Below are 13237 nucleotides of genomic sequence, written 5' to 3'. Positions count from 1 at the left end.
TCAAAACAGGCAACAGTTTTTTACAATTCTGTAGATTGTTAAAATGGGTCTTTGAATATGGGGACTGTGCATCTTATGTGCAGAGCTTATGAGTATTTACGACAGCTTAATACGCTGCCGAAAGTTAAGCTCTGGCGTGCAAATGCAATTAAAATTATTTACGATTGCTGAAAACAAGGGTGCCACGCCCCCATTAAGCACGCACCGCATTTACCATATTTTCGAATATATGTATATATATGGTATTTTTCATATTTTTCTGCAGCATTTGAATGCGCACATAAATTTCAGTAAGCATTAAGCCGGGCAGAGGAGCAACAGACAGCGACAGGACAATGCGTCCATCCTGCCAGCTGGCCAGCAACAACTATTGGCCACAATTTTACGTTTATTTTTATTTTCACATTTTTGTAAGCCCAGCCACAGTTCATTGTTGCCACATTACAGTAACTGTACTCAGTGGATTTGGTGTGGAGCCACACAAACGCATTTAAATTATCATTATTTTCGTTTGTTTGAAACGAATTGTAATAAAATGTCTGGCCTGTGTAAAAGTGTAAATAAATGCTGGCCGTATTAAAACATTATGGGTGGATATACAATTGTTTTACACACACGCAGTAAATGGGTTCTATATGGGAACCAGATAGCATCTACTATAGAAAACGATAGGAATGGATCAGGAAATTTGTGAGCGTTTAATGCGCTGCATTATAAAGTTGAGATGAGACATTTGCATAATTTCGACAGTGCCTGCAACTCAAGTGACATTACTTTTAATGCCACAAAACTTGTCTCTGATCTCACGCTTACCACTCACACTCTGGTTTTCTCTCTGCCCCACAGGAGGTGCATGCCATGGACCGGACGACACGCGTTACCGACTATCGCTTTATCAAGGAGGCTAATGGTGCGCTAACCATCACCAATGTCATGCTCGAGGATGATGGCAAATGGCAGTGCGAGGCGGAGAATACGCGACGCTATACCGAAAATGCTCGACCCGTCAAGCTGGTCGTCCTGGGTGAGTACCACAAGTGAAAGCCGACAACAATGGCAACAACAACAAGTAAAGACCTGGCGCATATAAAAGTTTAGACAAATATTAAAAAGGTCGTTACATTTGCGAAATTAGCTCAGAACGTGGAGCATGCAGCAGGCAGCAGGCAATGAGCCAAGTCAAGAAAAGCAAAAAAAACTTTCCCTATTAGCCGAATCGCAGGTACAGTTGTGCGCACGTTAAGCTAGCTGTAAGTGACAAAAACTGTGGCACGCTCTTGTGCGTGGCAGCTTAGCCAAATGTCGCCCAGTTCTCGCCTTTGTCAAAGATATAAGTGCACATGAGTCTAGTTTTAAGTGTCTTTAAAAGTTGGGAGCTATCAAAGATTTTGAGGATACGCCTTGATAAGGCACTTGGTATAATTTTCTAAATGTGCAGTAAAGTTAAATGTTATTCGCCTTCTTTTTGTTGAATACAACTTGAAATGTATTAAAAGTCTATGAATATTACATAGAAGATGGAATATAGAATAAAAGCTAGAAGATGCCCAGCTAGAGTTAAAAATAAATTCTCTTAGTTTTAGAAAACTTCTTCTCAACTTTATTCAGCTAAGTCTTGAATAGACTACTATATGAATAGCTATTCTGTTTTAAATTCTGATACTAGAACGCAAGTTGATTTTGATACAGTTTTTCTTAATATCAATAGTCAAAGAAGATTAAAGCTGGAAAAAATTTGTTTGGTTAAAGTTTAACAGGACACCTAATGAATAATATTAAGGGGGAAGGCCACAAAAAAGTCTTTATATATGATATAAGGAGTTAATATAAATGGAGAACATATTTCGTTAACACTTCTGCTGATAGAAATTAACGAAATATAATTTCAAAGCAGTTTCCTAATGTACTATAATACAGAAACATACAACATATTAAAGTAAATTCAAATATATTATAAAAAAAGCTCTAGATAAAACGTCGCTGTAAAAATATAAATGCCAGCTGTCAAGTCGGTTAGTGATAATATTTGTCTCCTCGACAAGCCCAATGAATTTAATTTTTAATTATACTTTAATTGTATTTTAATGACATTTTCCTCTTGCAGATCGTCCCAAGCCGCCTTATTTGCTTATTGACTCGCGTCGCCTGGATGCTGGCAACATTTTTGTGCCCGTCAAAGAAAACTCGGAGCTAAACTTGGCCTGCGTCAGCGAGGGTGGCAATCCGCGGCCCACGCTCACCTGGGAGGTGCTGCTCAGTCCAGGCGTAGATCGTCATGCCCAGAAGGTATCCGCCGAGGTGCTAGAGTTGGAGGAAATCAAAAACGAGAAGGTTAGTACACACCAGCACATTCCTCGGCCTTCCATTAGAGAAATGGAGTGGCTATTCCTTTGGCTGACACTTCGGCATATTGTATTATCATCTTAATGCCGACCAGGCGCAACCGCAAGCTATGCAGACATGGGAGCTCATATATAAACGGGAACAGAGAGACACAGAGCAAACACATTAAGTGTGGATAACGGCGGCTTTTCTGGCTAACGCTTAAACAACGCATCTCCGGGGTTCGGCGGACGGACAAATGGCTGCGGTTGCGCCAAATTTGTTTGTCTTGCACTCGAGCATAATGAAAAGCAGACAGTTTGGTCAAGCCTTGCATAAACCGCCCACCGCCCAAACCACCGGCCACCCGCCACCCGCAGCCACCTGTCAAACACATCGAAGATGTCGACATGAGTGTTTATTGTATGTGTACATTTTCTATGTGTGCGTGTGTGAATGTGTGTGCGTGTGTGTGTATTTGTGTGTGTTTGCTTGTCGTTGACCCTAAATGCCACAAATTTGCGTGTTTGGTCTGCTTGGCCCCCAACTACAGCCACGCTGCGCCCGATGATTGATTGAAAACTGTGCCAACAAATTTGCATGTCAAGGCGCGCGGGGGTGGTGCTGCTGGTGGCAGCGTCGGTGTAGGCAATGCCATTGCCCTTGCCCTTGTCCTTGTCCTTGTCTTTGCGCTTTAATTTAAATTAATGATGTCGCGCTGATAACAGGCCCAGACTAATTGGCCGGCCTGACTGCCTTGTCATTTCGCCCAATTTGTCCCGGCCTAAGTCTTAAATTGTAATGGAATTTTTATCAACCACTTTCCACTCTCAACTTATTTTTTTCTGTCTCTCTCTCTCTCTTGCTCTTGCAGCAGGATAAGAACGGTTACAAAATCAACAGCGGTGCCAAGAGCGAGGCCCGTCTGCCCGCCGTCTATAGGGCGCATCATAATGCGAGGATTTTATGTGTCATGGAACATCCCACGCTGAAGATACGACAGAATGCCTCCCTACTCCTCGATGTGCAGTGTAAGTTGAAATTTATGGCTCACAAAACTATTTTTAGCGGAGCTCTAAAGTCTTATGTTTTTCTCAGATAACTTAAATCTATGTATGAAAACCTATTTTCACTTTTAGAGTGCAGCTACCAAGAGTGTATAGAACTGAGTGCTAATAAAGTATTTGGTTTAGGAACATCTTGGCAAGTTTATAACATATGAAATCGATGCAGAGTTATCAATTAAACATATTTGAAGTCATGCTAGTCATTCTATAGAATATTAATAATAAGAATGTGGCTATACAAATTAATATATGTTTTAAGTAAGTTTTTAAATTCCATTTACTTCAGTTTGTGATTTGTTTTTTGAAGAAGAGCTTTAATTGAATGTATTTATTGATGAACAGTCAAAAGGTATATCCAATATATATTCAGGAAAAATAAATAAGAAAAATCGAATGGTTTCCCTTGAATAAAAACTATATTTGTTGAGTTGATTGCACATATGTGTATGTAAGTGCGTAATTAGTCAGTTAGTCAGTCAGTCAGTAAGTCATTTACTCATTTGGCATCATATTTAAATGTTAAAAAAGTTTTTAATAAAAGCCAAACACGACGAAAATCGCACCTTGTTTAATTAACACAGCCGGCGATAGCGAGAGTGCTGGCAGCAGGGGCAGCTGGTGCGAGTGCGGCAAGTAAAAGTGAAAACCAAAAAGCAAATGTTGATTAAAAAGTTAAATTGCTAAAGTTAACACACGCCACGAGGCACGCAACGGCCTGGTGGGCGTGGCTAAAGGATGCTATACCGGTCGTAGCAGAGGCACGGGACGGGGGCAGTGGAAGGGGCCGGCAATGTGGAGCCAGAGGTCGGCGATGGGCAAAGGAAAACAAAGGCACAGAAATTATTATGCAGCTGCAGAAATAAAAGAAAGCAAAGGTGAAATTATTTAATGGAAAGTGCAGCAGAAAAAATAAAAATACAAAAAATAGTAATGGAAGTGGGCTAACGTAGGGCAGCTGCCCTATAGGAAGGGAATATGTCAAGAGGAACAGCAACAGGCACTGTGCCACGATGTAATAAGCACTGCAGTTACAGCAGAGAAATCAAATGCAACTAACAGCTTTGATAAAGTTTTTAATTAACTGCCATTGGGCAGTCAAAGGATTACATTACAAATTATGAAAACGAACATCGATCAGCAAACAATTTCTAAAGAAATTGATTAGAACTTAAAAGTCAGACACGATTATCTCTATCTCTATATATAAAACTGTTTGTCCTGACTGACTGACTGACTGATTGACTGACTGACTGACTGACTGACTGACTGACTGACTGACTGACTGACTGACTGACTGACTGACTGATTGGTGATCAACGCACAGCCCAAACCGTAAGAGCTAGAAATCTAGAAAGGGAAATTCCACCCGCAAGTGTGGAAAAATCGCGAAAAACGTTTGTATGTAACTTTTTGTTTACCATCGGATTGGCCTCAAACTTATTTTCAAAGATCTTTGTTCAAATTCATTTGAGGGGTGTTTCACACTTTTAGGAAAATCCATTCCTCCTTGGTGGAAATGGAGGTCAAAGATTAGGTGGGTGACGTTTCGCGCTCAAATTCATTTCCAGTGATCTATATGAAAAATCATTTGAGACGTGTTTCTCACTTTTCGCAGAATTCAAACTTCTTCGGGGGGAATGCGATTTAAAGATTTTTTGGGCGGCGTTTTAAGTTGTGTCCGATTTGCTTCAAACTTATTTTTAAAGCTCTTTATAAGAACTTAATAAGTACGTATTTCAGCGATTTGGAAAATTCCACCCGCAACAGTGGTAAATTGGCGGAAAACGGTTGTATGAAAGTTTTTTGTTTACCATCCGATCAGCCAAATTCATATTTAAAGATCTATTTTTAAATTAATTAAAGGGGTGTTTCACACTTTTTGAAAAATGCATTCCTCCTTGGTGGAAATAGAGGTCAAAGATTTGGTGGGTGACGTTTCGCACTCAAATTCATTTCCAGAGATCTATTAGAAAAATCATTTGATACGTGTTTCACACTTTTCGCAGAATTCAAACTTCTTCGGGGGGAATGCGATTTAAAGATTTTTTGGGCGAAGTTTTAAGTTGTGTCCGATTTGCTTCAAACTTATTTTCAAAGCTCTACATAAGAACTTAATAAATACGTATTTCAGCGATTTGGGAAATTCCACTCGCAACAGTGGTAAATTGGCGGAAAACGGTTGTATGAAAGTTTTTTGTTTACCATCCGATCGGCCCCAAACTTATTTTCAAAGATCTTTGTTCAAATTCATTTAAGGGGTGTTTCACACTTTTCGAAAAATCCGGTCCTCCTTGGTGCAAATGGGGGTCGAAGATTTGGTGGATGACGTTTTGTGTTCAAATTTATTTCCAAAGATCTATACGAAAAATCATTTAAGACGTGTTTCAAAATCATTTTCAAAGTTTTTTGAAAACATTGATTTTATAACATACGTGCCACGGGCAAGGCTGGGTTATACCCGCTAGTTACTGAATAAATACATACTCATACAAAATATTAAATTCTACATTAAATATGCAGGTCAAAAAATTACAAATGTCTATAAATTAAAAAAAGTTTGGTTTGTAAGAATCAAAATTAAGTTTAAGTAGAAAAAAAGATAAACAGTTTATGAAAAAAATATGAATTGCGTATAATCTTCATTTTCTCTTTCAATAGCGATTATTCAATAAGGCCATAATATTTGCTATTTAAAATGTAGAACTTCAATTGATATCAAGATACAAGACACTTTTATCCAAAACTGTCTGAATACTTGTCAGACACATTGTTACTCTGCATAGTTTAACTTAATATTGCTCTGTCCCAGGCATAGACGGTTTCGGCTTACGTATAATCCGTTTGATTGATCAGAACAGCTCGCTTAAATCTTAGGAAATCAATGCAAAAGGGGCTGCCATCTATCAGCATCCACATGACTTTGTGCGAACAAACATCGACACAAAGGTTTCGCCATAATCGACACCGGCTGCAAATCAAAACCAATGGCTGCGTCCACAGGAGCAATTAGAAGGACTCGCACTAATTGGCAGTAACAAAGCCGCAGACACGTGCTGAAATTGGTAGCCGATGCTGGCCGGGATCAGCATATAACAAAGTGCCACAGTTATTTGCTTTATTAATGCCCGTCAAGCCGCATAATGCCATGACAAATGCCAAGGTAGCCATAGAGAAAAATAGCTAGAGAGACAGAGAGAGGGAGAGAGAGAGAGAACCCATGAAAATGATTGGAAAATATAGAAAAGCCGTGCGGGATTTGCATGACTTAGTTCGGGTACGGGAATGTGGCATGCATCTGCCTACACTCGATGGATATGTGCGTGTGTATGTGTGTGCTTTTGTGGGTGTACGAGCTTTGGCCAGGCATGAAAATTGCAAAAACCGCAATAACAACAGCAAAAGGCCTATAACAATAACAACAGCAACAACAGCAGACGCAGCCCAACCGCAACGTTTTACAACAAAGAACAACTGAGAACAGTTCCTGATATTTCCGAATAACCTCTCCCCAACCCAATTTTTATTGTTTGTTACGGTTGTATAAATTAAAATGCACACACATGAAAGCACTTGCTCAGACAGCTGAAGATTGTGTGTTTGTAGTTGTCATTGTTGTTGTTGCTTTTAATTTTACATTTTTATGCAGACAGTTGACAGGCAAATCAAGGACATCAATCGCACAGCCAGCGGGAACGAGCCTTACATGTTTTCACAATTTAAAAACAATGTAACAAATTGAATGCAACATTTACACAATTTAAGAAATGAGATTCCAAAAATGTAAATCGCCTGTTTGAAATGCTGGATTTTCATAATGGAAGGAATTTTAAAATTTGGCTTTAAATTCTTTGGCGAAATAAGGCAGAAAGTGTTTTTCAGAATTTTCAGTTCAGCCTAGTTAGACAAGCACAATTTTTCTTGTTACGAAATTCGAAATTGTTGATTTTTTGGCGTAATTGGGCAGAAAGTGTTTTGCAGAACTGTCTGTTATGCATAGTTAGAGGAGTACAACAATTTTTGCATTTTATTTTTTCAGTTTGCGGCTTAGATTCTTGCCCCAAACAAATTGATAGACGAAGCCCCGGGACGGCGAGCAGCCAGACAAGGACCTGTGGCCCACGCCCGCTCGTCTACTCGGTTAGCCGCATAAAAGGCAAACGGGCGTCGTTGACTGTCCACAGAAGGACGTCCTTTCATATACATATATGTATGATGTCTGACAACTGCCATCTGTATGCATGTTACGCCCACAGCCACTCACACACACGTACACACAAGCACAGACACACATACTACAGGCAAACTCAGACGAATGTCTATTGAATAGTTTGGCAAACAACCGACAAACAAATTTCATTTGCCCTGCATAATCAAATTGTATTAGTTACAAAAGCCCACAAAAGAGTCGCATGGCGAGAAAGAGAGAAAGAGAGAGAGTGCTAGAGAAGGGCAGGGAGAAACTGTGAAAAATTGAAAGGACTGATATCATTCTATACAGATTATGTAGCATATTGAATATATATTTTTTTTCGGAAATCTACAGGCTCCAAGGGCTAACACTAATTAAAAAACATTTGATTTATGCCTATGAATATGCATTGACTGCAACTAGATACATATGTAGGGTATATACATATGTATATCTGCAAATATATACGTATATGGGCGTGTCACTTTGCCAACCATTGATATTATTTAGGTTGACATTTGCATTCACGTTTACATTGAGATTTGCATTTTGTCGATAGCTTTTTGACATGCATTCAATGGATTTTTGATTGGCACCCAAATGTAGTTACATTTAATGGCAGATCAATTTGGTAAAAGATGTTGAGTACTCGCAACTGGCATAAGAAATAAAATGACCCATGAATATTTAAATGAACGCATACAATTTACTTTCAAATTCATCTAAAATGTAACTTAGTAAGCTTATAAAATAAATATTCAATGCTCGAATACAAACTCCACATCTTTGTCTTTAATTCTTAGACACATTCAAAAATGAATGATATTTGCTCGAACGAAAAATATAAAATTAATTATACAAAAACCTTCCTCATCGACAATTAATTAACTTTAATATTGTTTGAGTCAGAAAAGTTATTGATATATCTCGATTTTCGATATAAAAAACAACCATCAATAAGAAGAGCTTTGCCGAGAATTTGCACATACGTGAAGTATATGTATATAAGGTTAATATTAAAAATTTTTCAAAAGTTTTATTTAATTTAAAAATGAGTTTTCTTAGTGATTGTCATCCGGATATTTTGTTAATCATGGAATTTGCCAAGATGTTTTTGCCAGAGTCAAACAAAGTCCGTTAGCTTTGCGGGTGCTGTTGAAGAGCATCAAAAAAAAAAAAAATAGGAGAGCGTACACACATTTGCATTTAGTTTAATTATAAAAGTTTCTTTCTGCTGCCGTTTATTTTTGTGTCGTAATTTTTTAATTAAAAAACTATTTTGTAGATGTTGCCACAGTCGCCAGTCGGCAGTCGCCAGGCAGTAGACAGGAAAATAACTAACCGAAAATCTCATCGTATCTGTGTGTTATATCCATTCTTATAACCCTTGTTTCACCTTCCTCCCTCTTTGCAGATACGCCCTCATTTGCCATCTCGCGCACACCTGGCTTTGGTTATCCGCTGCGCGAGGGCATCGAAGTTAGCCTCAAGTGCGATGTCGACTCGAATCCTCCGAGCACGCCGCGCTGGCAGAAGGACGACGGTGACACGCCGGTAAGTCTTATAAAACTTATGCAAACGTAGGCTCTGCTCTGACTCACACTGGCTCTGGATTTTGCGAGAGCTTTTGTGATTTTTGGGCAAGGAGCAAGTTTTAAATGGATTTTCGTGCAGTTGTCGCGTAAAAAGTTCTTGGACCAACTATTTGCCTTGCCTTAATTACCAAAAATTGTTTACGCATAAGACCGAAACTCATTTCCATGCCCGTCTCCTAGCCAAAGCTGTCTCAATTTTTCAGCCCTATCTCAAGCATTTCTCTTTCTCTTTTGCAATTTACAGGTGCCGCAAACGGGCGACGGCTTCCTCAACTTTACATCCATTAGACGGGAGCATTCCGGCTGGTATAAGTGCACATCACGGCATCTCAACTTTCAATACTCCTCGATTGGCTATTACCTCAGCGTGCGCTGTAAGTACGACCACGATTACGAGTACTCCAAATAAATTAGCGCTCGTATGCGTGAAATTGCCTTCAAAATGGCGCGTGATAATATTTTCCCCATTAGTTCTCATATAATAAAAACGAAAAAAAAAATAAATACGAAAAATTGCCAAAAATTTGCTGCGTGGCTTTAACGACACTCGCACATGGTGCGTCCCATCATCAACATTTCTGTCGTCATTCCTCTACCCCTGTCTGTCCCCCACTCTGATGATGTTGCTCCTGCTGCCCTTACTGCCCCTGCTGCTGCTACTGCTGCATACTTTGAGGCGTTTCGCTACCCTCCATATGCAAAATGTGGCAAATTTCATTGGCATTGGCATTGAGTGGGTGTGTGGCTGAGCGACACTGTCAACCCTCTGTCTGTGCAGACACTGTCAGCCCCCCATCCTCCCTCCATTTTCCCTTCGTTGCCATTACACACACACACACACACACACAGTCACACTATTTATGCTTACGCGCCATTTTGCTGTCAATATTTTCCCGTTTTGTGGCTCAAGAGTTGTGTTTGAGCTGCGAGCTCTCAGTTTGAGGCACATTTTACTCGCTGAACGCGTGTTAATGCTTGTAAATATTTTTATTTTTATTGAATTTATGCCCCTAACAGCCGCCACTTTGTTAGCAAATGATGTCGCGTTGTTGCCTAAAAGCAAGCGGCTAACAACTTTTTTGTCTATTTATTTTTGTTTGCCGCTAAGCGAAAATCAAATTTGATTAGCTGAAAACGTGCGAGTTTGGGTGTGTGGATGAGTGTGTATTGCAAAAACTGGCAAGACAATACTAAAACAACACAATAAATTTAATAAAATATAAATCATATAAAAAAAGTTCACTTATGAATTGTAAGTGCTTCTGCTGGAATTTACTCAACTTCTTTAGTGACATATTATAACAATGCATTTGCTATTAACGAAGAATCGGTTGGGCTAAGCATAGCAATTCACTAAATTGATAAAGTTATAAACATCTTTGTGTTCGTTTAAGAGGCTAAGACTATTGCTAAGACCCAATCCAATTTCGAAAAACAACTTTTGTTTTTTATTTTTTTTAACAATTAAGGTTATATTTAAAAAGAAATATTAATACAGCTCGTAAGGAACATACATAGAGAAATGTTACGAGACTGCAGATCACTTCGCTGCCCACTTTGCATCCATGGGAATAAGCCAATCAATAGGAGAGACCCTCCCACGGCCCAGACTCCGCAATTCGTCGAATTCGCGCTCATCAATCATGACAAACACAAAATGACTGCCAGAAGCCGCACAAAACGGAAACTGCAACAACAAAGGCGAATGGCGATAGCAAAAGAAAGCAAAGCACAGAAACAAAGAGAAAAAAATGTTATTGGTAATAACAACTTGACAAAGTGTTGCCACTTTTTTATGCGAATGCCGCCGCAGGCACTGTAACGCCCACAGCCCAAGCTGACCCTGGGGAGAGATTTTTCGTCTACGGTGAAATTTTTATGTGTTAGCAAGAAAACGGGGCGAAAAAGCAAAGCGAAATGCGAAAAGCATCCTGACAGGCGGCTGTCGCTGCTCATTATGGGAAAACAAATGCTTTATTAATAAAAATAAAAGCGCCCAAAGAGGCCAAGAAGTGAAGGCAAAAACAAGAGCCAGCCGTGCCTCAAGGGCCGACATATCGACATTTATCGATGATTGATGTGCCAGGCCGTCCAGGCAATCTCACCTCTCTCTTTCTCTCTCCTGTATAGCCTCTCTCCCTCTGTTACTGTCTTTTTGTGAGGCTTGTCGAAAACTTTTGCCGTTGATTTTGCAGCGAAATCTAATTGTGAGAGACGTTTGGCGGGGTTTGTTGGGGGTTACAAACATGGCAACATGTTAAGCACATAAATCAATTTGTAAAACGTTTACGAAACTGCCAAAATGGCAATTCGAGCTGGCAACAGTCGGCATATACGACTGAAGCCTACCCAAATCCACTGGGCGTGTGTGTGTATGTGTGTAGATAAAGTTGAAGGCAATATCTATAAGATATAGTAGATGCTAGGATTAGCTGTCATAAACTAGCAAACAGCTGCAGAGCTTTGATAAATGGCGCTTGAAATAAAAACCAAGAAAATTGCAAAATTTTAAGCCCTCAAACCCAACGAACAAAAAAAAAGACTGCAGGTCCCCAAGCGGGGAAATGAAGCGGCGGGAAAAAAGAAAACTCGAAAACTGATAAATCGCATTTTGATTTTAAGCATCCGCTGGCAGCAAATCGAAAAAATAACCCCAAAGCCGAGACAGACGTTTGAATGCGCGCTTAATTGCTGACGATATGTTTTCTACCCGCATTCCCGCCGCACCGCTACCGCCACAGCGTCCTGCAGCCATTGAGCTGGAAAATGGCGCACAGGTAGCAAAAGAAAACTTTGCTGTCGACAGGGACAAGGGAACAGCGGACACGGCGTGCCTGACAAAATGCAATGAAAAAGCAATCAGCGTGCTACACAACGGCAGCGCCCAAAAACTACAGGACATGCTTAGGACATGCTGAGGACGAACGGCTAAAGTCAACAGCGCGACCGTTGTCGACGGTTACAAAAGTAGGCAATTTGACGTAGTTTCTCAAACTTTTGCGCTAGCCACTTTCACGTGATTGATTTGCCGGCAGAGCCGGACGCAGGACACGGCAGCTATCATGCGGCGCCCGAGCAGGGACAAACTGACGACTTACGGACGCGCTGAGCTTGTTAAAACGTCGCTAATTTGACACGTACGTCAGGCGAGACTGGGCAGCAAAAAGAGCCAGTGAATAAGACGCATCTGCGATTGGCCGCAGTCAACGACATGTACTGAGCCCTGGGAGTCCAGGTATGCCCAGGCGCAGAGTGTGTTTGCCAGCCTCATTAATGAGTTAAAGTTCGAATTGAGGCTAATTAATGTTGAGTGGCCTGCATCATGTTTCTAATGTTTGGCTAACAAAGTGCAATTAGTGAAAGTTTCAGATTAGAAAAATGACAGCAAAGCAACTTCGACAGCGCAATCGATTTATGCGGAACTAGTTTGTGGTGTTCCGATACTCACAGAGAGAAAGTCGTTCGATTTGTGTAAAACGTTCGTTTTTATCTGCTAACTTGAATCATGTGCTGCTTATTTTCTGTGGAGAACATCAAGGAGAATAGTTTAGTTGGATATACAAAAAATATTAACAGGTTAATTATATTATAAATAATATAGGATGCAATCTAATGGATATATTTAAAACAAGCATGAGTCGGAAGCCAAACCAATTATCAAATCTGTTCTCTACTTCATTTTTCAACGATTTTAAATAGTTTATTTTAAGGAGCTGAAAGAATGTTTTTTTCATTTCAGCTCTTAAGAATTTACTCATATAAAATCGCTCGGAATACAATCGTATTCGTACTCTACACCATGGCTCTTGCATAATATATTTAATTATAATTGATGTAATAGATTTTATGTGGCGGTTTTGAATTTTCTACACAATCAAAACATATATTACTAGCGAAGGGTCTCCATAGCGACTTATTCAATACCTCCGCAGAGACCTTTGTGGTAGCATCGCATCAAACAAAGACCTCGTAACCAGCACTAAACTAATTGCTCAGCCAACTGATAGAAAAATGCAACCTATAGAAATCTTGAATTTCTCATCCCCTGAATAGGCATTGCAACC

At 39.9% G+C, this 13237-nt stretch overlaps 1 protein-coding gene across 3 annotated transcripts in view; it reads left to right on the top strand.

The window, feature by feature from the left end:
• Nucleotides 1–13237, top strand: part of tei (teiresias) — a 198015-nt gene that overhangs the window by 156723 nt on the left and 28055 nt on the right. For 2 of the 3 annotated variants that reach the window (XM_064681748.1, XM_064681750.1), the window contains exons 4-8: nucleotides 847–1024; nucleotides 2105–2331; nucleotides 3197–3353; nucleotides 8993–9132; nucleotides 9418–9547. In XM_064681748.1, the coding sequence (XP_064537818.1) occupies nucleotides 847–1024; nucleotides 2105–2331; nucleotides 3197–3353; nucleotides 8993–9132; nucleotides 9418–9547 (832 nt within the window). The remainder of the gene's footprint in view (nucleotides 1–846; nucleotides 1025–2104; nucleotides 2332–3196; nucleotides 3354–8992; nucleotides 9133–9417; nucleotides 9548–13237) is intronic. The other variant, XM_064681749.1, reaches the window with a different exon arrangement.

This window comes from Drosophila montana, unplaced genomic scaffold (genome assembly GCF_035044405.1).
Source record: "Drosophila montana isolate Dmon_TW-CO22-7 unplaced genomic scaffold, ASM3504440v1 contig_2438_1, whole genome shotgun sequence".
NCBI classification, from domain to species: Eukaryota; Metazoa; Arthropoda; class Insecta; order Diptera; family Drosophilidae; genus Drosophila; species Drosophila montana.
This window is presented reverse-complemented; position numbering and strand designations above follow the sequence as displayed.